Source organism: Oncorhynchus masou, chromosome 5 (genome assembly GCF_036934945.1).
Source record: "Oncorhynchus masou masou isolate Uvic2021 chromosome 5, UVic_Omas_1.1, whole genome shotgun sequence".
Classification (NCBI taxonomy): Eukaryota; Metazoa; Chordata; class Actinopteri; order Salmoniformes; family Salmonidae; genus Oncorhynchus; species Oncorhynchus masou.
In genome coordinates, this window is record NC_088216.1 from 87,942,403 (window position 1) to 87,968,730 (window position 26,328).

The 26,328-nt window shown below is 42.3% G+C and overlaps 1 protein-coding gene across 1 annotated transcript in view; it reads right to left on the minus strand.

Annotated features, from left to right (window-relative positions):
• Positions 1-1,296: 1,296 nt before the first annotated feature.
• LOC135530281 (metabotropic glutamate receptor 7-like) overlaps positions 1,297-26,328 on the minus strand; it is a 224,017-nt gene continuing 198,985 nt past the window's right edge. Inside the window, exon 10 of the mRNA XM_064958639.1 lies at positions 1,297-2,010. Coding sequence (XP_064814711.1) covers positions 1,961-2,010 — 50 coding nt within the window. The 3' untranslated portion in view covers positions 1,297-1,960. The remainder of the gene's footprint in view (positions 2,011-26,328) is intronic.

Genomic DNA, 26,328 nt, shown 5'->3' on the forward strand with positions numbered 1-26,328 from the left:
TTGTTTTCCATAGTTGCAGGGCATTAAGAAAAATCCAAGACGAAATTAAAGCCATATTCTACCTTCAGTGAGAAGATGTCAACCAACCAACAAAAAAAAAAGCAAAAAGGATTATCATAACATGAATAATAATAGTGATCTTGTATGCCATTAAAAGCAAGGCTAGTGAATCACGTGTTGTGAAATCTCCATCTTTTTGTATTTTTATATATATATATTCTTTGACTTAATCTTAACATCAAACATAGCAGGCATGCATCAACACACTTCTACACGGGGGGAGAGAAACCGTTGTAAATCTGAAACCCACTGGAATCAGTCTAGTTTTTATATCAAGCTAACAAAGCCTTGACTGGACTGGGCGCTGGAGCTCTCTTTTAGTCACTTTAAAAACACAGTCGATGGTCAACATACAGTCGATGGTTTAATGTTACTGTACTTTCCAACATACTAAAAACACAGTCGATGGTCAATGTACTGTACCCGTTCAACATACAGTCGATGGTTTAATGTTACTGTACTCGTTCAACATACTGAAAACACAGTCGATGGTCAATGTTACTGTACCCGTTTAACATACTAAAAGCATGTCTGTAGAAAACTCCCCAAAAACATATAAGGGAATGTAAAAATCAGATACCGTGCGTCTTTCTTGGCGACCGACATACAGCCAGAATCGAAAACGTGAAAAAATACTTGACATCTCAGAGACAAGAATATGGCTTTAATTGAATGTGCATCCAAGCAGCAAAGAAGAAATACATTGAGATCTTTAGAAAATCTACAACAAATGTAACGGATAGGCCAATAGAACCTCAAACTTTTTTTAACAGAAATTTTGGAAAACTTGCAATTTGGAAGGACATTAAAAGACAAGAAACAGCCCCATGGCAGGTACAGGTAGGTCAATTAAAGGTCCTCCAGTACAGGTGAGTCCTCCAGCACAGGTGAGTCCTCCAGCACAGGTGAGTCCTCCAGCACAGGTGAGTCCTCCTGCTGCAGCCAGCGTACCTGTAGAGACACACCTATAGGGAGTGGGGGGCCAGCTCTGAGGGGTCTGTAGAGACACACCTATAGGGAGTGGGGGGCCAGCTCTGAGGGGTCTGCAGAGACACACCTATAGGGAGTGGGGGCCAGCTCTGAGGGGTCTGTAGAGACACACCTATAGGGAGTGGGGGCCAGCTCTGAGGGGTCTGCAGAGACACACCTATAGGGAGTGGGGGGCCAGCTCTGAGGGGTCTGTAGAGACACACCTATAGGGAGTGGGGGCCAGCTCTGAGGGGTCTGTAGAGACACACCTATAGGGAGTGGGGGGCCAGCTCTGAGGGGTCTGAAGAGACACACCTATAGGGAGTGGGGGGCCAGCTCTGAGGGGTCTGCAGAGACACACCTATAGGGAGTGGGGGGCCAGCTCTGAGGGGTCTGCAGAGACACACCTATAGGGAGTGGGGGGCCAGCTCTGAGGGGTCTGTAGAGACACACCTATAGGGAGTGGGGGGCCAGCTCTGAGGGGTCTGCAGAGACACACCTATAGGGAGTGGGGGGCCAGCTCTGAGGGGTCTGCAGAGACACACTCTAATCCTGAGGAGGAACACAGGTTTTTTGTCCAAACCAGTTCTCTGCCTCTTTTTTCTCTCTGAAATCATTTAACAAAACAAATTATTTTGTAAATTATTTTGCTCCCAACAGAAATGTCCGTCTTGATTTTCCACCATGAAACAAACATCAGTTAGCCAGACAGAATCCTCTGTTTGAAAAGAAAGCTCTAGAACCCAGAACCCACCCATTGTCACTGTGTTGTTCTGGAGTTCCAGGATTCCGGGGGGTTCTGCGGGTTCCGGGGTGTGAGTGGGCAGTAAAGCAGCATGGACATAAACATAGTTTGGATTTCCTTTATGGGCAGGAGGGGCAGGAGACCAAGCATCCCCAAACAGCCTGCCCTTCTCTCTGATGACGGCTGTTAGATCACAATGTCATTGTAGCTCACATACTTCTTCTTTGCTGCCGGACCTGGAGAGGAGATAAGAAAAATATGCTTTTCAAATACAGCAGATATAATGGTTCAGAGATGTTCTTATTTCGTCATAGCCTGGGGCTATGTGTTTTATAGTAGTGACTAGGGGCTATGTGTTTTATAGTAGTGACTAGGGGCTATGTGTTTTATAGTATTGACTAGGGGTTATGTGTTTTATAGTAGTGACTAGGGGCTATGTGTTTTATAGTAGTGACTAGGGGCTATGTGTTTTATAGTATTGACTAGGGGTTATGTGTTTTATAGTAGTGACTAGGGGTTATGTGTTTTATAGTAGTGAATAGGGGCTATGTGTTTTATAGTAGTGACTAGGGGCTATGTGTTTTATAGTAGTGACTAGGGGCTATGTGTTTTATAGTAGTGACTAGGGGCTATGTGTTTTATAGTGACTAGGCGCTATGTGTTTTATAGTGACTAAGGGTTATGTGTTTTATAGTAGTGACTAGGGGCTATGTGTTTTATAGTGACTAGGGGTTATGTGTTTTATAGTAGTGACTAGGGGCTATGTGTTTTATAGTAGTGACTAGGGGCTATGTGTTTTATAGTAGTGACTAGGGGCTATGTGTTTTATAGTAGTGACTAGGGGTTATGTGTTTTATAGTAGTGACTAGGGGTTATGTGTTTTATAGTAGTGACTAGGGGTTATGTGTTTTATAGTACTGACTAGGGGCTATGTGTTTTATAGTGACGAGGGGTTATGTGTTTTATAGTGACTAGGAGTTGTGTGTTTTATAGTGACTAGGGGCTATGTGTTTTATAGTGACTAGGGGCTGTGTGTTTTATAGTGAGTGGGGGTTATGTGTTTTATAGTGAGTGGGGGCTATGTGTTTTATAGTGACTAGGGGCTATGTGTTTTATAGTGAGTGGGGGTTATGTGTTTTATAGTGAGTGGGGGCTATGTGTTTTATATTGAGTGGGGGCTATGTGTTTTATAGTGAGTGGGGGCTATGTGTTTTATAGTGAGTGGGGGCTATGTGTTTTATAGTGAGTGGGGGCTATGTGTTTTATAGTGAGTGGGGGCTATGTGTTTTAGTTTTTATTAAGTAAAATACATAGTGTATTGTGTTGGCTAGGGATAAGGATGAGGGTAAGTTCCACCATGTGTTTGTACAGGATACATGCACAACAACAGCAGGGAAGTGGTACATGAACAGCTATAACTGCCGGGACAACGTCAACAGAACAACAGGGCAAACAACTCTTCATCTGACAATTGAAGTTTCTAACAGCACCCTGCATTTTATTTATTTCACCTTTATTGAACCAGGTATTTATATATATAACACTAACCCTTTATTGAACCTGGTATTTATATATATAACCCTAACCCTTTATTTAACCAGGTATTTATATATATAACCCTAACCCTTTATTTAACCAGGTATTTATATATATAACCCTAACCCTTTATTTAACCAGGTATTTATATATATAACCCTAACCCTTTATTTAACCAGGTATTTATATATATAACCCTAACCCTTTATTGAACCAGGTATTTATATATATAACACTAACCCTTTATTTAACCAGGTATTTATATATATAACCCTAACCCTTTATTTAACCAGGTATTTATATATATAACCCTAACCCTTTATTGAACCAGGTATTTATATATATAACCCTAACCCTTTATTTAACCAGGTATTTATATATATAAACCTAACCCTTTATTTAACCAGGTATTTATATATATATAACCCTAACCCTTTATTTAACCAGGTATTTATATATATATAACCCTAACCCTTTATTTAACCAGGTATTTATATATATAACCCTAACCCTTTATTTAACCAGGTATTTATATATATAACCCTAACCCTTTATTTAACCAGGTATTTATATATATAACCCTAACCCTTTATTTAACCAGGTATTTATATATATAACCCTAACCCTTTATTTAACCAGGTATTTATATATATAACCCTATAAACCCTAACCCTTTATTTAACCAGGTATTTATATATATAACCCTAACCCTTTATTTAACCAGGTATTTATATATATAACCCTAACCCTTTATTTAACCAGGTATTTATATATATAACCCTAACCCTTTATTGAACCAGGTATTTATATATATAACCCTAACCCTTTATTTAACCAGGTATTTATATATATAACCCTAACCCTTTATTGAACCAGGTATTTATATATATAACCCTAACCCTTTATTTAACCAGGTATTTATATATATAACCCTAACCCTTTATTTAACCAGGTATTTATATATATAACCCTAACCCTTTATTTAACCAACCCTTTATTTAACCAGGTATTTATATATATAACCCTAACCCTTTATTTAACCAGGTATTTATATATATAACCCTAACCCTTTATTGAACCAGGTATTTATATATATAACCCTAACCCTTTATTTAACCAGGTATTTATATATATAAACCTAACCCTTTATTTAACCAGGTATTTATATATATATAACCCTAACCCTTTATTTAACCAGGTATTTATATATATAACCCTAACCCCCTTTTATTTAACCAGGTATTTATATATATAACCCTAACCCTTTATTTAACCAGGTATTTATATATATAACCCTAACCCTTTATTTAACCAGGTATTTATATATATAAACCCTTTATTTAACCAGGTATTTATATATATAACCCTTTATTGAACCAGGTATTTATATATATAACCCTAACCCTTTATTTAACCAGGTATTTATATATATAACCCTAACCCTTTATTTAACCAGGTATTTATATATATAACCCTAACCCTTTATTTAACCAGGTATTTATATATATAACCCTAACCCTTTATTTAACCAGGTATTTATATATATAACCCTAACCCTTTATTGAACCAGCTATTTATATATATAACCCTAACCCTTTATTTAACCAGGTATTTATATATATAACCCTAACCCTTTATTTAACCAGGTATTTATATATATAACCCTAACCCTTTATTTAACCAGGTATTTATATATATAACCCTAACCCTTTATTTAACCAGGTATTTATATATATAACCCTAACCCTTTATTGAACCAGGTATTTATATATATAACCCTAACCCTTTATTTAACCAGGTATTTATATATATAACCCTAACCCTTTATTTAACCAGGTATTTATATATATAACCCTAACCCTTTATTGAACCAGGTATTTATATATATTTATTGAACCCTAACCCTTTATTTATTTACCCTAACCCTTTATTTTACCAGGTATTTATATATATAATCCTAACCCTTTATTGAACCAGGTATTTATATATTTAACCCTAACCCTTTATTTAACCAGGTAGGCTCGTTGAGAACACCTTTATTTAACCAGGTAGGCTAGTTGAGAACACCTTTATTTAACCAGGTAGGCTAGTTGAGAACACCTTTATTTAACCAGGTAGGCAAGTTGAGAACACCTTTATTTAACCAGGTAGGCTAGTTGAGAACACCTTTATTTAACCAGGTAGGCAAGAACACCTTGAGAACAAGTTCTCATTTACAATTGCAACCTGGCCAAGATAAAGCAAAGCATTTCGACACATACAACGACACATGGAATAAAACACTCACTACCGAGCATATAGAAACTTCACAAAGTCATCACACCTCTTGTCTTGTTCCACATTTTGTTGTGTTACAACCTGAATTTAAACATGATTCAGTTGAGATGTGTTGTTGTCATCTGCCGACACACAACACAATACCCTCAACATGTCAAAGTGAAATCGTGTTTTTACAAATGAATTACAAAATTAAAAGCTGAAATGTCTTGAGTCATTAAGTATTTAAACTCTTTGTTGTGGCAAGCCTAAATACATTCTGGACAAAACAATGTGCTTAAGAAATCACATAATAACTTGCATGGACTCATTCTGAGTGCAATAATAGTGTTAAAAATCATTTTTTAATGACTACCTTATCTCTGAATCCCACAAATACAATTATCTGTATGTTAAGCAGTGAATTTCAAACACATTTTTAACCTCGTAGATCAGGGAGGTTTTCCAATGCCTTGCAAATGAGGACACGTATTGGTAGATGGGCAAAAACAAAGAATATCAGACATTTAATATCCCTTTGAGCAAGATGACGTTATTGATCACAATTTGGATGGTGTATCAATACACCCAGTCACTACAAAGATACAGGAGTCCTTCCGAACTCAGTTGCCGGAGAGGAAAGAAACCGCTCAGGGATTTCACCATGAGGCCGATGGTGACTTTAAAACAGTTACAGAGTTGAATGGCTGTGGTAGGAGAACACTGAGGATGGATCAGCAACATTGTAGTTACTCCACAATACTAACCTAAATGACAGAGTGAAAATAATTAAGCCTGTACAAATTACAAAACATGCATCCTGTTTGCAACTAAAGTAAAACAGATGTTCTTTTGACAAAATAAATAAAACTTTATATCCTGACGTGTTACAACGTGTTATGTTTGCGACAAATCCAACACAAAAGATGATTGAGTACCACTCTTCACTCTCTCTCATACATACTGTATGTAAACTTCCGACATCAACTGTATGTTCAAGTATGGTGGTGGCTGCATCATGTTAAAGGTATGCTTGTCACTGAGAAAGGACTAGGGAGTTTTTTTGTTTGAAAATTGATCTAAGCACAGGCAAAAACGACATTGAATGTTTATGAGTGGCCTCGTCACAGTTTTGACTTATAATCGTCTTGAAAATCTATGCCAAGACTTGGAAATGGCTGTCTAAGACTTGGAAATGGCTGTCTAGCAATGATCAACAACCAACTTGCCAGGGCTTGAAGAATTAAAGAATACATCATTTGCAAATATTGTAGAAGCTCTTAGAGACTTCCCCAGAAAAACTCACAGCTGTAATTTCTGACACAGGGGGGTGTATGAATACTTATGGAAACTAGATCTTTCTGTATTTAAATATCAATACATTAGCAACATTTTCTGATTATTTTCTTCACTTTGTGGGGTATTGTGGGGTATTGTGAGGTATTGTGGGGTATTGTGTGGGGTATTGTGAGGTATTGTGGGGTATTGTGGGTTATTGTGGGGTATTATGGGGTATTGTGGGTTATTGTGGGGTATTGTGGGGTATTGTGGGGTATTGTGTGGGGTATTGTGAGGTATTGTGGGGTATTGTGGGGTATTGTGTGGGGTATTGTGAGGTATTGTGAGGTATTGTGGGTTATTGTGGGGTATTGAGGGGTATTGTGTGTAGATAGTTGAGAAAAAAAACAGGTTCATAAGTCCCTTTCCGTCTCCCTCTCTCCATCTCCTTCACCCTCTCTCCTTCTCCTTTAACCTCTCTCCTTCTCCTTCACCCTCTCTCCTTCTCCTTCACCCTCTCTCCTTCTCCTTCACCCTCTCTCCATCTCCTTCACCCTCTCTCCATCTCCTTTACCCTCTCTCCTTCTCCTTCACCCTCTCTCTCCATCTCCTTTACCCTCTCTCCTTCTCCTTCACCCTCTCTCCATCTCCTTCACCCTCTCCCTCTCCTTCACCCTCTCTCATCTCCTTCACCCTCTCTCCATCTCCTTCACCCTCTCTCCATCTCCTTCACCCTCTCTCCATCTCCCTCTCCTTCACCCTCTCTCCATCTCCTTTAACCTCTCCATCTCCTTCACCCTCCCTCCATCTCCTTCACCCTCTCTCCATCTCCTTTACCCTCTCTCCATCTCCTTCACCCTCTCTCCATCTCTCCTTTACCCTCTCTCCCATCTCCTTCACCCTCTCTCCATCTCCTTTCTCTCCTCCTCCCCTCTCCTTCACCCTCTCTCCATCTCCTTCACCCTCTCTCCATCTCCTTCCACCCTCTCTCTCCATCTCCTTCACCCTCTCTCCATCTCCTTCACCCTCTCTCCATCTCCTTCACCCTCTCTCCATCTCCTTCACCCTCTCTCCATCTCCTTCACCCTCTCTCCATCTCCTTCACCCTCTCTCCATCTCCTTCCTTCACCCTCTCTCCATCTCCTTCACCCTCTCCCTATCTCTCTCCATCACCCTTTACTCTCCTCATCTCCTTCACCCTCTCTCCATCTCCTTCACCCTCTCTCCATCTCCTTCACCCTCTCCATCCTATCCTCCAACCTCTCCATCTCCTTCACCCTCTCTCCATCTCCTTCACCCTCTCTCCATCTCCTTCACCATCTCTCCATCTCCTTCACCCTCTCCCTCCCACCCTCTCCTCCTTACCCTCTCTCCATCTCCTTCACCCTCTCTCCATCTCCTTTCTCTCCATCTCCTCCTCCCATCTCCTTCACCCTCTCTCCATCTCCTTCACCCTCTCTCCATCTCCTTCACCCTCTCTCCATCTCCTTCACCCTCTCTCCATCTCCTTCACCCTCTCTCCATCTCCTTCACCCTCTCTCCATCTCCTTCACCTCTCAATCTCCATCTCCTCTCACCCTCTCTCCATCTCCTTCACCCTCTCTCCATCTCCTTCACCCTCTCTCCATCTCCTTTACCCTCCTCTCCATCTCCTTTACCCTCTCCCATCTCCTTCACCCTCTCTCCATCTCCTTCACCCTCTCTCCATCTACTTCACCCTCTCTCCATCTCCTTCACCCTCTCTCCATCTCCTTCACCCTCTCTCCATCTCCTTTACCCTCTCTCCATCTCCTTTCCCTCTCTCCATCTCCTTCACCCTCTCTCCATCTCCTTCACCCTCTCCCATCTCCTTTCTCCTTCCCTCTCTCCATCTCCTTCACCCTCTCTCCATCTCCTTCACCCTCTCTCCATCTCCTTTACCCTCTCTCATCTCCTTTACCCTCTCTCCATCTCCTTTACCCTCTCTCCATCTCCTTCACCCTCTCTCCATCTCCTTCACCCTCTCTCCATCTCCTTTACCCTCTCTCCATCTCCTTCACCCTCTCTCCATCTCCTTCCACCCTCTCTCCATCTCCTTCACCCTCTCTCCATCTACTTTACCCTCTCTCCATCTCCTTCACCCTCTCTCCATCTCCTTTACCCTCTCTCCATCTCCTTCACCCTCTCTCCATCTCCTTTACCCTCTCTCCATCTCCTTTACCCTCTCTCCTCTCCTTTACCCTCTCTCTCCTTCACCCTCTGTCCATCTCCTTTACCCTCTCTCCATCTCCTTTCCCTCTCTCCATCTCCTTCACCCTCTCTCCATCTCCTTCACCCTCTCTCCATCTCCTTTACCCTCTCTCCATCTCCTTCACCCTCTCTCCATCTCCTTTACCCTCTCTCCATCTCCTTCACCCTCTCTCCATCTCCTTCACCCTCTCTCCATCTCCTTTACCCTCTCTCCATCTCCTTCACCCTCTCTCCATCTCCTTCACCCTCTCTCCATCTCCTTTCCCTCTCTCCATCTCCTTCACCCTCTCTCCATCTCCTTCACCCTCTCTCCATCTCCTTTACCCTCTCTCTATCTCCTTTACCCTCTCTCCCATCTCCTTCACCCTCCCTCCATCTCCTTTCCCTCTCTCCATCTCCTTTACCCTCTCTCCATCTCCTTCACCCTCTCTCCATCTCCTTTACCCTCTCTCCATCTCCTTCACCCTCTGTCCATCTCCTTTACCCTCTCTCCATCTCCTTCACCCTCTCTCCATCTCCTTTACCCTCTCTCCATCTCCTTCACCCTCTCTCCATCTCCTTTACCCTCTCTCCATCTCCTTCACCCTCTCTCCATCTCCTTTACCCTCTCTCCATCTCCTTCACCCTCTCTCCATCTCCTTCACCCTCTCTCCATCTCCTTCACCCTCTCTCCATCTCCTTTACCCTCTCTCCATCTCCTTTACCCTCTCTCCATCTCCTTTACCCTCTCTCCATCTCCTTCACCCTCTCTCCATCTCCTTTACCCTCTCTCCATCTCCTTTCCCTCTCTCCATCTCCTTTACCCTCTCTCCATCTCCTTCACCCTCTCTCCATCTCCTTTACCCTCTCTCCATCTCCTTCACCCTCTCTCCATCTCCTTTACCCTCTCTCCATCTCCTTTACCCTCTCTCCATCTCCTTTACCCTCTCTCCATCTCCTTTACCCTCTCTCCATCTCCTTTACCCTCTCTCCAACTCCTTTACCCTCTCTCCATCTCCTTCACCCTCTCTCCATCTCCTTCACCCTCTGTCCATCTCCTACCCTCTCTCCATCTCCTTCACCCTCTCTCCATCTCCTTCACCCTCTCTCCATCTCCTTTACCCTCTCTCCATCTCCTTCACCCTCTCTCCAACTCCTTCACCCTCTCTCCATCTCCTTTACCCTCTCTCCATCTCCTTTCCCTCTCTCCATCTCCTTCCCTCTCTCCATCTCCTTTCCCTCTCTCCATCTCCTTTACCCCCTCTCCTCCATCTCCTTTACCCTCTCTCCATCTCCTTCACCCTCTCCCATCTCCTTTACCCTCTCTCCATCTCCTTTACCCTCTCTCCATCTCCCTCAACCTCTCCCATATCTCCATCTCCTTTACCCTCCCTCTCCCTCCATCTCCTTCCTACCCTCTCTCCATCTCCTTCACCCTCTATCCTCCATCTATCCTTCACCCTTTCTCCATCTCCTTTACCCTATCCCATCTCCCTATCCTTCCCTCTCCCTCTCCTTCCCTCTCCCATCTCCTTCCATCTCCTTTATCTCTCCATCCACCATCTCTCCATCCTTCACCCTCCTCTTTACCCTCTCTCCATCCCTTCTCTCCCATCTCCTTCACCCACTCCATCTCCCTCTCCCTCGCTCCATCTCTCATTCACATTCCTCTTTCTCCATTTCCTTCACCTACTCCTTCACCCTCTCCCTCTCCCCCTCTCTTTCAACCTCTCCCTCTCCATCTCCTTCACCCTCTCCCTCACACTTTCCTTTACCCCCTCCCTCTCTTTCACCCTCTCCATCCTCTATTGGTATGCATTAGCCCCATCAAATTACCGATTGGGTTAACACAAAATTGTGCAGAACCATCATGTGAGTGAGGTGAGGCAAATTTACATTCTTATGCATATTATGGTCTGACGAAGTCCTTGCCATAATGATTTCTGTATGATGCCTGTCAATGGATACTGATATTACACAGTCACTGTTACCACGGCAATTATCATGCTAATGTGTTGATGCATAATGCTCACAAAAATAAATATTTTTCAGCATTGGAGATTCCATATGACTGACAGCAGAATATTGGCTTTTAAGTAACAGATATTTGCATTCTTTCGCTTTTTCATAAATCCTTAAACAAATCAAATAGTATTTATATATATTTTCTTAGAAAGGCAATAAGCAGTTTGCTGTTATAAGTAGCCACAGCTCATAGGCGCTTCCAGGCAGCTTGATGTACAAGTACAGGATACTGGACTATTTCCATTTCTGTAGTGTGAGACAGACTAGTGTCCATGTCCTATCACCTGTTTCCAGTGTGAGACAGGACAGGACACTAGTCTATCACCTGTTTCTGTAGTGTCAGGACAGGAAACTAGTCTATCTCTTGTTTCCAGGGTGAGGCAGCTTTCTCCAAAAAAATGTCAATACCCACAATTATTCCATAAATTGCTATTATTAATTATTCTGGATTCCTTAGGTATCATGCCATCCATTTCCTTCCACCTCTTTGCATCTATAACTTCCCCTCCTCCATGTCATTCAGAGAGAGAGATCTGCTTATTTATTTTCCCTTGTGTACTTTAACCATTTGTACATTGTTACAACACTGTAATATAATAATATAATAATCTCCATCCCATTTAGCAGACCTTTTGTCCAAAGCCTTACAAGTCGGCTCCACTCCTTTACATATCTCTCCATCTCCTTCACCTTGGCGTTCCATCTCCTGCTCTACCCTCTGTCCAAGACATCAGTATATATATAATATGACATTTGTAATGTCTTTATTGTTTTGAAACTTCTCCATGTGTAATGTTTACTGTTATTTTTTATAGTTTATATATGATCTACCTCACTTGCTTTGGCAATGTTAACACGTTTCCCATGCCAATACAGCCCCTTGAATTGAATTGATAGAGAGCTGAAGAGGGATGGAAAGACTGTGTGTGTGTGTGTGTGTGTGTGTGAGAGTGAGTGAGAGAGAGAGAGAGAGAACTGCAGAGGGATACCCAGGACCAGATGGTGCTCTATGGGGACACATGACAGAGGACGAGGCAGGAGAGAAGGCAGACTGCTGCCTTTTCTAGCATGAACTGGGAATAGTGTCTGTTTCCCAAATGGCACTCTATGACCTATATAGTGCACGACTTTCGACCAGTTTTACTTTAGTGCCTTATTGCAAACAGGAAGCATGTTTTGTAATATATTTTTTATTCTGTACGGGCTTCCTTCTTTTCACTCTGTCATTTAGGTTAGTGTTGTGGAGTAACTACAATGTTGTTGATCCATCCTCAGTGTTCTCCTATCACGGCCATTAGACCAGGGACTTTTTCTCCCTCGACCCCAATTTTAATTTTTGAAAGTTCCTTCACCCCAACCATGTGAAAATAAGGATGTAATTAACAGCCACATGGTATTCAATAGAAGGAAAACAATTTTAACAGTATTTCTGGTTGTCTTCTGAACTCACCATCACATACTTTTAATGAGGGGGGTCTATGACAGTCAATTGCAAATTAGTCTGACCTAATGTCTCTTATCTCACCACCGTTAATGAGATGGGTGTGGCTTGATGCATGTCGCTTAGCTTCTCAAAGTCAGCGAGGCGTGGTCCACAGTGTGTACCTCTCCTGTCACATCCAACCCTAGATGGATATTTGGTTTGAACGCAGACAAGAGCACTGACTACAGCTTCATACAAATATGAGCTGGCAAAGGGCATCATGAGTTTTATGGTGATTTCAAGACAACTGGGAACTCCCAAAAAATAATATGAAGTCTAATCATGACGTCAGTGATCTTCAGGTCTGAAAGTCAGAGCGCTAGAAAGAGGCCTGAGTACCTGAGTTGGATGACCCCAAAAACATTTTAAAAATCCCAGTTTGACTCAAAGGGAACACCCTGCCATCTTCCTTAAAACAACTGGGAACTCCAACTGGGTCACCCTCTCTGACATCCGACTTCAGTGCATTGAAAACAACTGGGAACTGTGAAAGAAACTAAGTCTGACTGGGATTCTAGCTCTTCGGTGTATCCATTCTAGCTCTTCCATCTCCTGTATCCATTCTAGCTCTTCCCTGTATCCATTCTAGCTCTTCGGTGTATCCATTCTAGCTCAGTGGGTGTATCCATCCTAGCTTTTCGGTGTATCCATTCTATCTCTTCGGTGTATCCATTCTAGCTCTTACCCTGTATCCATCCTAGCTCTTCCATGTATCCATTCTAACTCTTTGGTGTATCCATCCTTGCTCTTCACCCTGTATCCATTCTAGCTCAGTGGGTGTGTCCATTCTAGCTCTTCGGTGTATCCATTCTCCTCTTTGGTGTATCCATTCTAGCTCTTCTTGTATCCATTCCAACTCTTCGGTGTATCCATCCTTGCTCTTCTGTATCCATTCTAGCTCAGTGGGTGTGTCCATTCTAGCTCTTCGGTGTATCCATTCCAACTCCTTCGGTGTATCCATCTAGCTCAGTGGGTGTATCCATTCTAGCTCAGTGGGTGTATCCATTCTAGCTCAGTGGGTGTATCCATTCTCTAGCTCAGTGGGTGTATCCATTCTAGCTCTCTGTCCACATTCTAGCTCAGTGGGTGTATCCATCTATCTCAGTGGGTGTATCCATCTATCTCAGTGGTGTATCCATCTCGCTCAGTGGGTGTATCCATCTAGCTCAGTGGGTGTATCCATCTATCTCAGTGGGTGTATCCATCTAGCTCAGTGGGTGTATCCATCTAGCTCAGTGGGTGTATCCATCTAGCTCAGTGGGTGTATCCATTCTAACTCCTGTATCCATCTAGCTCAGTGGGTGTATCCATCTAGCTCAGTGGGTGTATCCATCTAGCTCAGTGGGTGTCCATCTAGCTCAGTGGGTGTATCCATCTAGCTCAGTGGGTGTATCCATCTAGCTCAGTGGGTGTATCCATTCTAACTCCTTCGGTGTATCCATCTAGCTCAGTGGGTGTATCCATCTAGCTCAGTGGGTGTATCCATCTAGCTCAGTGGGTGTATCCATCTAGCTCAGTGGGTCTCCTGTATCCATCTAGCTCAGTGGGTGTGTCCATCTAGCTCAGTGGGTGTATCCATCTAGCTCAGTGGGCTATCCATTCTAACTCCATCTCCTGTGTCCATCTAGCTCAGTGGGTGTGTCCATCTCCCTCAGTGGGTGTGTCCATCTCCTCAGTGGGTGTGTCCATCTAGCTCAGTGGGTGTGTCCATCTAGCTCAGTGGGTGTGTCATACAACGCGTCCATATGTCAGTGGCAGACACATGCGTAAACTAGAGTGTAAGAGGTCTGCCATCCGCCCCAACATAGATGAACCCCCTCCCACCTGTTTCAAAAGCCCACCATTCGATCCCATTTGGAATCTGTTTTATTGTTTTTGTCAGCACACTGAACATTCCTTATGATGCTTGATGCTGGGGAATCCTGAGCCAGAGCTACATGTCCACGTGAACAGTATCCCCTGGCATGGAGCGAACAAAAGTCAATGCATGGGGCATTTCTCAGCCCTCACAGCTTAACGCCCATTTGGAGAGCCTAAGGAAGGTTTTTGAGTCGTTCAGTAAGTTTCCTCTTGATTGCTCAGCAATACCATGCATCCTTAATTGAACAGTGTTACTGTATATGACAAAGTGTATTTCTGTCAGAGTCTGTGCCTCTACCTCCCAATGCATTGTTTTCAGGCACTCTGTTTTCGGCTGATAATATCAACGTTTCTGCAATACTGTCACGTTCTGACCTTCATTTCCTTTGTTTTGTCATTATTTAGTATGGTCAGGGCGTGAGTTGGGGTGGGCAGTCTATGTTTGTTTTTCTATGATTTTGGAATTTCTATGTTTCGCCTATATGGTTCTCAATCAGAGGCAGGTGTCAATAGTTGTCTCTGATTGAGAATCATACTTAGGTAGCCTGGGTTTCACTGTTTGTTGGTGGGTGATTGTCTATGTTAGTTGCTTGTGTCAGCACAGTCCTTATGATAGCGTCACGGTCGTTATTTGTTTATTGTTTTTGTACAGTTTACTTCAAATTGTTTTTTCGTCATCTATTAAATGATGCATTCACACCACGCTGCGCTTTGGTCCGCTTCTTACCACGATCGTGACAAATACTGTGTGGTTTCGTAGCGTAACCATTCACCAAGGTCAAGTGCAGCTTCTTCCCTCTGATCTGAGGGCGTTCTCTGGTTGAATTATATACTTTATACTTTACTTTACATTTGAATAATTGTCATTTAGATTGTGAAGTTGAACCAAATTACAGTGATTTTTATGACGCATCATTTTTCAGGATTTAGGTAATTCTCACATGACCCAATTTTCACATCAGGCAAACCCACATGGGGTCGCGACTACTAGCTTGGGAACTGCTGCACTCTGTAATTGTTTTAAAGTCACCTTTGGGCTCATGGTGAAATCCCTGTGGTAATAAGAAGGACGCCTGTATCTTTGTTGCTACTGGGTGTATTGATACACCATCCAAAGTGGAATTAATAACTTCCTCATGCTCACAGAGATATTCATTTTTTTCTCCATATTTTTTCTCCACCCATCTACAAATAGTTACATTTCTTTGTGAGGCCATTGGAAAACTTCCCTGGTCATTGTCGTTGAATTTGTGTTTGAAATTCACTGCTCAACTGAGGGATCTTACAGATCATTTGATGTGGGGGGTACAGAATGTAGGAAGTTATTCAAAAATCATGTTACATGCACACGGAGTGAGTCCATGCAATGTATTATGGGACATGTTAAGCACATTTTTACTCCTGAACAAATCTAGGTTTGCCATAACAAAGGGGTTTAATATTTGTATTTTTTTTGTTACTATTTTCTAAAAATTCTGAGAAACATTATTCCACTTTGACATTATGGGGTATTGTGTGTAGGCCAGTGACCCAAAACATCTACATGTAATCACTGTAACACAACAAAATGTGGAAAAAAGTCGAGGGGTGTGAATACTTCCTGAAGGCACTGCAGGTGAAATAAATGTAAAATAATCAGCATAGTGATTAAAAGGTGGCTTCCCACTGAACAGGAGAAGCATTGTCTCGGACATCCCATAAACATGGTTACCGGGGTGATGGGTGAGGGCCCTAAAGCGATCTGTACATCATTCTTGGTTGAATATGTTACTTTATTTGCTCTCTATTGTTAAAAATACCTTACCTTTTCTGTCATTATCATCAATGCTCTAATCTGTAAACCTATGTCATCAATGCTCTAATCTGTACATTTATGTAATCAATGCTCTAATCTGTAAACCTATGTCATCAATAATCTAATCTGTACATTTGTCATCAATGCTCTAATCTGTACATTTGTCATCAATGCTCTAATCTGTACATTTGTCATCAATGCTCTAATCTGTAAACCTATGTCATCAATGCTCTAATCTGTACATTTATGTCATCAATGCTCTAATCTGTACATTTGTCATCAATGCTCTAATCTGTAAACCCATGTCATCAATGCTCTAATCTGTATAGTTATGTCATCAATGCTCTAATCTGTACATTTAGGTTTTATCCCCAACCATGTTCCTGGAGAGATACCCTCATGTAGGTGTTAACTCCAACCCTATTCCTGGAGAGAGACACTCCTGTAGGCTTTATATCTAACCCTGTTCCTGGAGAGACCCTCCTGTAGGTTTTAACTCCAACCCTATTCCTGGAGAGAGACCCTCCTGTAGGTGTTAACTCCAACCCTGTTCCTGGAGAGACCCTCCTGTCAACTCCAACCCTATTCCTGGAGAGATATTCCTGTAGGTGTTAACTCTAACCCTGTTCCTGGAGAGACCTCCTGTAGGTTTTAACTCCAACCCTGTTCCTGGAGAGAGACCCTCCTGAGTTTTCTGCTCCAACCCCAGTTGTAACTAACCTGGTTCAGTTTATCAACCAGGTAATTACTAGAATCGTGTGCGCTAGATCAGGGTTGGAGTTAAAATCTACAGAACAGTGTTGGAGTTAAAATCTCAGAACAGGGTTGGAATTAAAACCTAAAGGAACAAGGTTGGAGTTAAAACCTACAGGAACAGGGTTGGAGTTAAAACCTACAGGAACAGAGTTGGAGTTAAAACCTACAGGAACAGAGTTGGAGTTAAAACCTAAAGGAACAGGGTTGGAGTTAAAATCAGGGTTGGAGTTAAAACCTACAGGAACAGGGTTGGAGTTGAAATCAGGGTTGGAGTAAAAACCTACAGAACAGGGTTGGAGTTAAAAGCAGGGTTGGAGTTAAAACCTGCAGGAACAGGGTTGGAGTTAAAACCTGCAGGAACAGGGTTGGAGCTAAAACCTACAGGAACAGGGTTGGAGTTAAAACCTACAGGAACAGGGTTGGAGTTAAAACCTACAGGAACAGGGCTGGAGTTGAAACCTAAAGGAACAGGGTTGGAGTTAAAACCTACAGGAACAGGGCTGGAGTTAAAACCTACAGGAACAGGGCTGGAGTTAAAACCTACAGGAACAGGGTTGGAGTTAAAACCTAAAGGAACAGGGTTGGAGTTAAAAGCGACAGGAACAGGGTTGGAGTTAAAAGCGACAGGAACAGGGTTGGAGAGTCCTGTTCAATAGTGAGGCAGCAGACTTTGTTTGGGAAACTATATTTCTGCCGCTCAATTGCACTAAAATATTCTGCTTCCTTTATCTCTCCCATGTGGAAGTTATGAGTGAATTTCGAAAGGTTATGATAAATAGCTAGCTGGAGGAGACCCCATTGGCTTTATCCTCACGTCTCCTCACCCCTTCCCTCTCCTCTCCTCTCCTCTCATTCCCCTCTCATTCTCCTCTCCTCTCATTCTCATTCTCATTCTCCTCTCATTCTCCTCTCCTCTCCTCTCCTTTCATTCTCATCCTCCTCTCATTCTCCTCTCCTCTCATTCTCCTCTCCTCTCATTCTCCTCTCCTCTCATTCTCCTCTCATTCTCCTCTCATTCTCCTCTCTCCTCCCCTCACATCTATTCTCCTCTTCCAGACTTCAAAGAATGAGAACAAGGTCATAGCAAAAAGTTAAAGATGAATTTGGTCTTACCTGAGAATTAGCCTGTTGGGAGAAAACATGATTTAAATTGTAGTGAAGAGAAGAACACAGATCCCCATCAGCTTTGTGTTACAGTTTTTACAGCTGTATGTGTGTGTGTGTGTGTGTGTGTGTGTGTGTGTGTGTGTGTGTGTGTGTGTGTGTGCGTGTGTGTGTGTGTGTACAGCGTTACTCTGTGATCAGAACACCCTGGAACAGCCTGAGGTTCTGAAGTTATCCAAGTCATAAACTCAAATTGAGGATATTATTTACAGTTAGTCCATGACACTATACTGGAGAGGCTTTGATAATCAACAGTTTTCATTAGATTGTGGAGGTTGATGTTTGTCATGTCAGTAGCCAGGCACAGTGGGAAAATAGAATATATATGAATAACAGAAGCCATGGTTACACCTTGTATTAAAATGCGGTTGTCGTTATCCAATCAACTGTGTCTCTTATCTGCCCACTGTGTCTGTATTGTGACCAGATTCCCTGATTCCTCCCTGTATGCAAATTCATCCAACCTGACTTGGATCTCCCGTATGACGACACAAGCTGTATGAATCAACAGAAAACGGCACACTTTAATTGTCAATAGTTTTACACTCGTCATTACCGCCTGCATTTGTTATCCAGCTATTTATTAAGACTGGGTATAATGGGCTACTGTCCCAAATATCCTCCACCTGTCCACAGCTGTGCAAATACATTGTATTTCATAGATCCTCCTATTTTAAAAAGTGTAAAACAGCTTTGTAAGCCTAAAATCATTGGTTGTGTTTATGCATGTCGAATTAGAAAGGCCGTCTAATATGATAACCTTATAGCAAGACACCTGGTCAAATTATGAAAATAGTAAATAGCTATAGTTTGGACACTGTATTGCTAGCAATTTGTCTGGAAAATGCTCAAAGATTCACAGGATGTAATACATTATACAACAGGGGGGGTTGGAATTCCCATTGTTAGAGCCTATTCTGCGCTTGATAAAACAAACCTGATAGAGGGCCAGTCAGCCATTTACATGTGACTGTATTCAGGATACAGCGGTGCCTCTTGTCTTATTGCTTTTATTGAACTTTTATCAACAGTTTTTTTTAAATATCAATGAATTACATATTTTCATTAAAAACATTATTTTGATGAATCAATTCAATACAATTTCATTCTTCCACCAGAAGACATAGTCCGTGCAGAAATATGGTTGTTAGTTCTATTGGTCACGTTGCTACAGACGCGACCCAGTCGTTAATTGTTATTGCGTAGTTGCTATGCAAAACGACTGGTCGTCCGTTCTAAACAAAATGGTTGCCATGCAGGCTGTTCACGTTCTTGTCACTTGCTAGCTAGCTAGCCAACTTTAGCTAACTCAGTCAGGTCGCATATTGAACCTGGAATGACAGTCCACGAGCTGCATTTTCCAGTGTTACAGCATTCTTTCTATTGGCATATACTTGGATATGTACACTACCGTTCAAAAGTTTGGGGTCACTTAGAAACGTCTTTGTTTTTGAAAGAAAAACCTTCTTTTTTTTGTCCCGCTTTTCAAAACTAAATGCTAGGCTAATATAAACCCCTCCTGTACCAAACTAAATGCTAGGCGAATATAACCCCCCCCCCCGTATCAAACTAAATGCTAGGCGAATATAACCCCCCCCCGTACCAAACTAAATGCTAGGCTGATATGAATCACCCCTGTACCAAACTAAATGCTATGCTAATAATACCCCCCGTACCAAACTAAATGCTAGGCTGATATGAATCACCCCTGTACCAAACTAAATGCTAGGCTAATATTAACCCTCCTGTGCAAAACTAAATGCTAGGCAAATATAAACCCCCTGTACCAAACTAAATGCTAGGCTAATATTACCCCCTGTACCAAACTAAATGCTAGGCTAATATTACCCCCTGTACCAAACTAAATGCTAGGCTAATATTACCCCCTGTACCAAACTAAATGCTAGGCTAATATTACCCCCCTGTACCAAACTAAATGCTAGGCTAATATTACCCCCCCCTGTACCAAACTAAATGCTTATATTAACCCCCCTGTACAAAACTAAATGCTAGGCTAATATTACCCCCTGTACCAAACTAAATGCTAGGCTAATATTACCCCCTGTACCAAACTAAATGCTAGGCTAATATTACCCCTTGTACCGAACTAAATGCTTATATTAACCCCCCTGTACAAAACTAAATGCTAGGCGAATATAACCCCCCCCCGTATCAAACTAAATGCTAGTGTGAATATAACCCCCCTACCAAACTAAATGCTAGGCTGATATGAATCACCCCTGTACCAAACTAAATGCTAGGCTAATATTAACCCTCCTGTGCAAAACTAAATGCTAGGCAAATATAAACCCCCTGTACCAAACTAAATGCTAGGCTAATATTACCCCCCCTGTACCAAACTAAATGCTAGGCTAATATTACCCCCTGTACCAAACTAAATGCTAGGCTAATATTACCCCCTGTACCAAACTAAATGCTTATATTAACCCCCCTGTACAAAACTAAATGCTAGGCTAATATTACCCCCCTGTACCAAACTAAATGCTAGGCTAATATTACCCCCCTGTACCAAACTAAATGCTAGGCTAATATTACCCCCTTGTACCGAACTAAATGCTTATATTAACCCCCCCTGTACAAAACTAAATGCTAGGCTAATATTACCCCCCTGTACCAAACTAAATGCTAGGCTAATATAACCCCCTGTACCAAACTAAATGCTATGCTAATAATACCCCCCCCCGTACCAAACTAAATGCTAGGCTGATATGAATCACCCCTGTACCAAACTAAATGCTAGGCTAATATTAACCCTCCTGTACCAAACTAAATGCTATGCTAATAATACCCCCCCCGTACCAAACTAAATGCTAGGCTAATATTACCCCCCTGTACCAAACTAAATGCTAGGCTAATATAACCCCCCTGTACCAAACTAAATGCTATGGCTAATAATACCCCCCCTGTACCAAACTAAATGCTACGCTGATATGAATCACCCCTGTACCAAACTAAATGCTAGGCTGATATGAATCACCCCTGTCTCAAATATAAAATCTATTTTGATTTGTTTAACACTAAATGCTTTGGTAACTACAAAATTCCATATGTTTTATTTCATAAATGATGTCTTCACTATTATTCCTCAATGTAGAAAATAGTAAAAAATAAAGCAAAACCCTTGAATGAATAGGTTTATCCAAACTCTTGACTGGTACTGTATATGATTCTGTTGTCAGGATTCAACACTTCAAGTACAATATGTGTTTCCTCCAGAGGTGGTCAGGAAGATCTAACTCAATCACAAGGTGTCACTTGATTGTGCACACATTTTGTCGACTCAGAATGTGGACAAGATCAGGACAACGGACGCATGTTAGAAGCAGGTATAAACAGGGCTGCAGAAGAGTGAGGTAAAACATTATTTGCAGTGATTCAGTTGAATTAAATCAAACCCTTATACACTGACACTATTATAAGGATCACATTCTGAGGAAGTGATACCATCCATGCTATACATCTTCAGGTTGCTGATTTTAAAATTAAAATAAAACAATAACATGTTATCATATCGGCGGTGATACTTAAAAAACAACAACTGGTAAACCATTTCAGTTATAAACAGATGGAGATAAACTAATAGTGTGGTAATGAGTGTAATAGCAGATTGTCACCCTGTGTTCCATTGAAATTATAAAATGTGTTAATTTTTAAATATTTTTTTAATGCAAACAACCGAAAGAGGTTCTGAGTCCCAAACCAACATAACCCCATATAGTGCACTTAAAAGCAGCAACTGTTCAAAACTAAAACCTAATAGGAACAGCTTGGAGTTGGTACTATTTAAACAATCCTACAGATCTGTTCAACATATTTCCAGTAATTATACCGTACATAGTTGTCCCAGGTGGGTGAGTGTGAAACCTCATTTGTACAGGGTTGGGTGTCTAAAATCAGGATGGTGACTAAAACTCTCCAGGAACAGATAGAGTTGTAAACCAAGATGAAACTGTCAGGATTAATTTAGATAGCAGTGGTTGAACCAAAAACCTAAATGCTGGTCGGAGGTGCTCTCAGACCATATTCACAAAGCGTATCAGAGAAGGAGTTTTGCCTGTTATTAAATCATGATGAACAGGGTTGGAGATCAACACCCTCCTCCTAGATCAACACCCTCCTACTAGATCAACACCTCCTCCTATATCAACACCCTCCTACTAGATCAACACCTACTCCTAGATCAACACCCTCCTACTAGATCAACACCCTCCTCCTAGATCAACACCCATACTAGATCAACACCCTCCTCCTAGATCAACACCCTCCTACTAGATCAACACCCTCCTCCTAGATCAACACCCTCCTACTAGATCATTACTAGATCAACATTCCTCCTACCTAGATCAACACCCTCCTACTAGATCAAACCCTCCTACTAGATCAACACCCTCCTACTGATCAACATCTTCTCCTAGATCAACACCCTCCTACTAGATCAACACCCTCCTACTAGATCAACATCCCCTCCTAGATCAGCATCCTCCTACTAGATCAACACCCTCCTACTAGATCAACATCCTCCTACTAGATCAACACCCTCCTACTAGATCAAAAGTTCCTATGAATTTGATCAACACCCTCCTCCATCAACATCCTCCTCCTAGATCATCATCCTCTCCTCCTAGATCAACACCCTCCTCCTACTAGATCAGCATCCTCCTACTAGATCAAGCCTCCTCCTAGATCAACACCCTCCTACTAGATCAACACCCTCCTACTAGATCAATCCTCCTACTAGATCAAATCCTCCTACTAGATCAACACCCTCCTACTAGATCAACACCCTCCTACTAGATCAACACCCTCTACTAGATCAGCTACTAGATCAACATCCTCCTCCTAGATCAGCATCCTCCTACTAGATCAAGATCAACTCCTACTAGATCAACACCCTCCTACTAGATCAACACCCTCCTACTAGATCAACACCCTCCTACTAGATCAACACCCTCCTACTAGATCAACACCCTCCTACTAGATCAGCATCCTCCTACTAGATCAATGCATCAGTTATCCAATCCTACTAGATCAAACCTCCTACTATCAACACACTCCTCTAGATCATCCTCCTACTAGATCAGCATCCTCCTACTAGATCAACATTTTCCTACTAGATCAACACCCTCCTACTAGATCAACACCCTCCTACTAGATCAACACCCTCCTACTAGATCAACACCTCCTACTAGATCAACATCCTCCTCCTAGATCAACACCTCCTACTAGATCAACACCTCCTTAGATCAACACCCTCCTACTAGATCAACACCCTCCTACTAGATCAGCATCCTCCTACTAGATCAACATCCTCCTACTAGATCAACACCCTCCTACTAGATCAACATCCTCCTACTAGATCATTCCTCAGATCAACATAGATCAACACCCTCCTCTAGATCAACATCCTCCTACTAGATCAACACCCTCCTAATCAACACCCTCCTACTAGATCAACACCAATCAACACTCCTACTAGATCAACATTTATCCTCCTAGATCAGACATCCTAAGATCAGACCTCCTACTAGATCAACACTAAACTAATAGCATCCTCCTACTAGATCAACACCTGTACTAGATCAACACCTCCTATTAGATCAACATCCTCCTACTGAAAGATCAGCATCCTCCTACTAGATCATATCCTCCTACTAGATCCATCCTCCTACTAGATCAACATCCTCCTCCTAGATCAACCTCCTACTAGATCAAACCCTCCTACTAGATCAGCAAGATCCTGTACTAGATCAACACCTCTTGTCTATTGATCAGCATCCTCCTACTAGATCAACACCCTCAACATCCTCCTACTAGATCAACACCCTCCTACTAGATCAACACCCTCCTACTAGATCAATCCTCCTCTAGATCAACACCCTCCTCCTAGATCAACACCCTCCTACTAGATCAACATTTCCTACTAGATCATCCTTTCAACATCCTCCTACTAGATCAACACCCTCCTACTAGATCAACACCTCCTACTAGATCAGCATCCTCCTCCTAGATCAGCATCCTCCTCCTAGATCAGCATTCCTTTTAGATCAACATCAACATCCCTCCTACTAGATCAACATCCTCCTACTAGATTCATCCTCCTACTAGATCAACATTCCTTGATCAATCAATACAGATCAACATGTCCTCCTAGATCAGACATAGTCCTACTAGATCAACACCCTAGTTCTAGATCAACACCCTCCTACAGATCAACACTCCTCCTACTAGATCAAAACGACCTGGTTTCCTACTTCAACTCAGTCATCCTAGATCAGCATCCTTTCTAGATAGATCAGCATCCTCCTACTAGATCAACACCCTCCTACTAGATCAGCAACTCCCTACTAGATCAACATCCTCCTACTAGATCAACACCCTCCTACTAGATCAACACCCTCCTCCTAGATCAGCATCCTCCTACTAGATCACACCTCCTCCTAGATCAATTACTAGATCAACACCCTCCTACTAGATCAACACCCTCCTACTAGATCAACACCTCCTCCTAGATCAACACCCTCCTAAGATCAACACCCTCCTACTAGATCAACACCCTCCTACTAGATCAACACCCTCCTCCTAGATCAGCATCCTCCTACTAGATCAACACCCCTACTAGATCAACATGCTCCTAATAGATCAACACCCTCCTACTAGATCAACACAAACTCCTAAATCAGCATCCTCCTACTAGATCAAACTAAATCAGGCTAGATCAACCCTCCTACTAGATCAACACCTCCTGCTAGATCATTTCCCTCCTACTAGATCAACATCCTCCTACTAGATCAAATCCTCCTACTAGATAGCAACACCCTGTACTCAAACTAGATCAACACCCCCTACTCCTAAATGCTAGGCTAGATCAACACCCTCCTACCCCCCTACTAGATCAGATCCTAACACCCTCCTACTAGATCAAATGCTCCTCCTAGATCAACACCCTCCTACTCAAATCAACATCCTACTAGATCAACACCCTCCTACTAGATCAACAAATGCTAGATCAAATACTAGATCAGCATCCCCTGATCAAACATAATGCTAGGCTAATATTACCTCCTACTAGATCAGATAAATGCTAGATCAGCATCCTCCTCCTAGATCAAACTAATCATCCTCCTCCTAGATCAAACCCCCTACTAGTCAGCAAACTCCTAAGATCAACATTACCCCCTCCTAGATCAAATGCTAACAACCCCTGTACCAAGATCAAATGCTCCTACTAGATCATGACACCCTCCTCCTAGATCAACACCCTCCTACTAGATCAACACCCTCCTGTAGATCAACACCCTCCTACTAGATCAACATCCTCCTACTAGATCAAACTAAATCCTACTAGATCATTCCTACTAGATCAACATCCTCCTACTAGATCAACTAGATCATGATCAGAACACCCTCCTACTAGATCAACATCCTCCTAAATGCTAGATCAACATCTTCCTAGATCAGCATCCTCCTCCTAGATCAACACCCCTCCTACTAGATCAGCAACTAGATCAACACCCTACTCCTAGATCAAACTCCTCCTAGATCAACACCCTCCTACCATCAACATGCTACTAGATCAACACCCTCAACACCCTACCCTAGATCAACACCCCTACTCCTACTAATCATTACACCCTCCTACTAATCAACACCCTCCTTAGATCAACATCCCTCCTACCTAGATCAACACCCTCCTAGGCTAATCAACACCCTCCTACTAGATCAACACCCTCCTAGGCTAGATCAACACCCTCCTGTAGATCAACAAGATCAACACCCTCCTACTAGATCACCATCCTCCTACTAGATCAACATGCTCCTACTAGATCAACATCCTCCTAGATCAGATCAAATGCATCCTCCTAATCAACACCCTCCTCCTAGATCAACACTACCTAGGCTAGATCAACCCCCCCTACTAGATCAACATGCTCCTCCAACACCCTAGATCAGCATCCTCCTACTAGATCAACACCCTCCTACTAGATCAGCACCTCCCTAGATCAACACTAAGATCAGCATCCTCCTATAGATCAACACCCTCCTACTAGATCAACACCCTCCTACTAGATCAACACCCTCCTACTAGATCAAATCCTCCTACTAGATCATAATCCTCCTCCTAGATCAAACTCCTAAATCAGCTAGACTAGATCAACACCCTCCTACTAGATC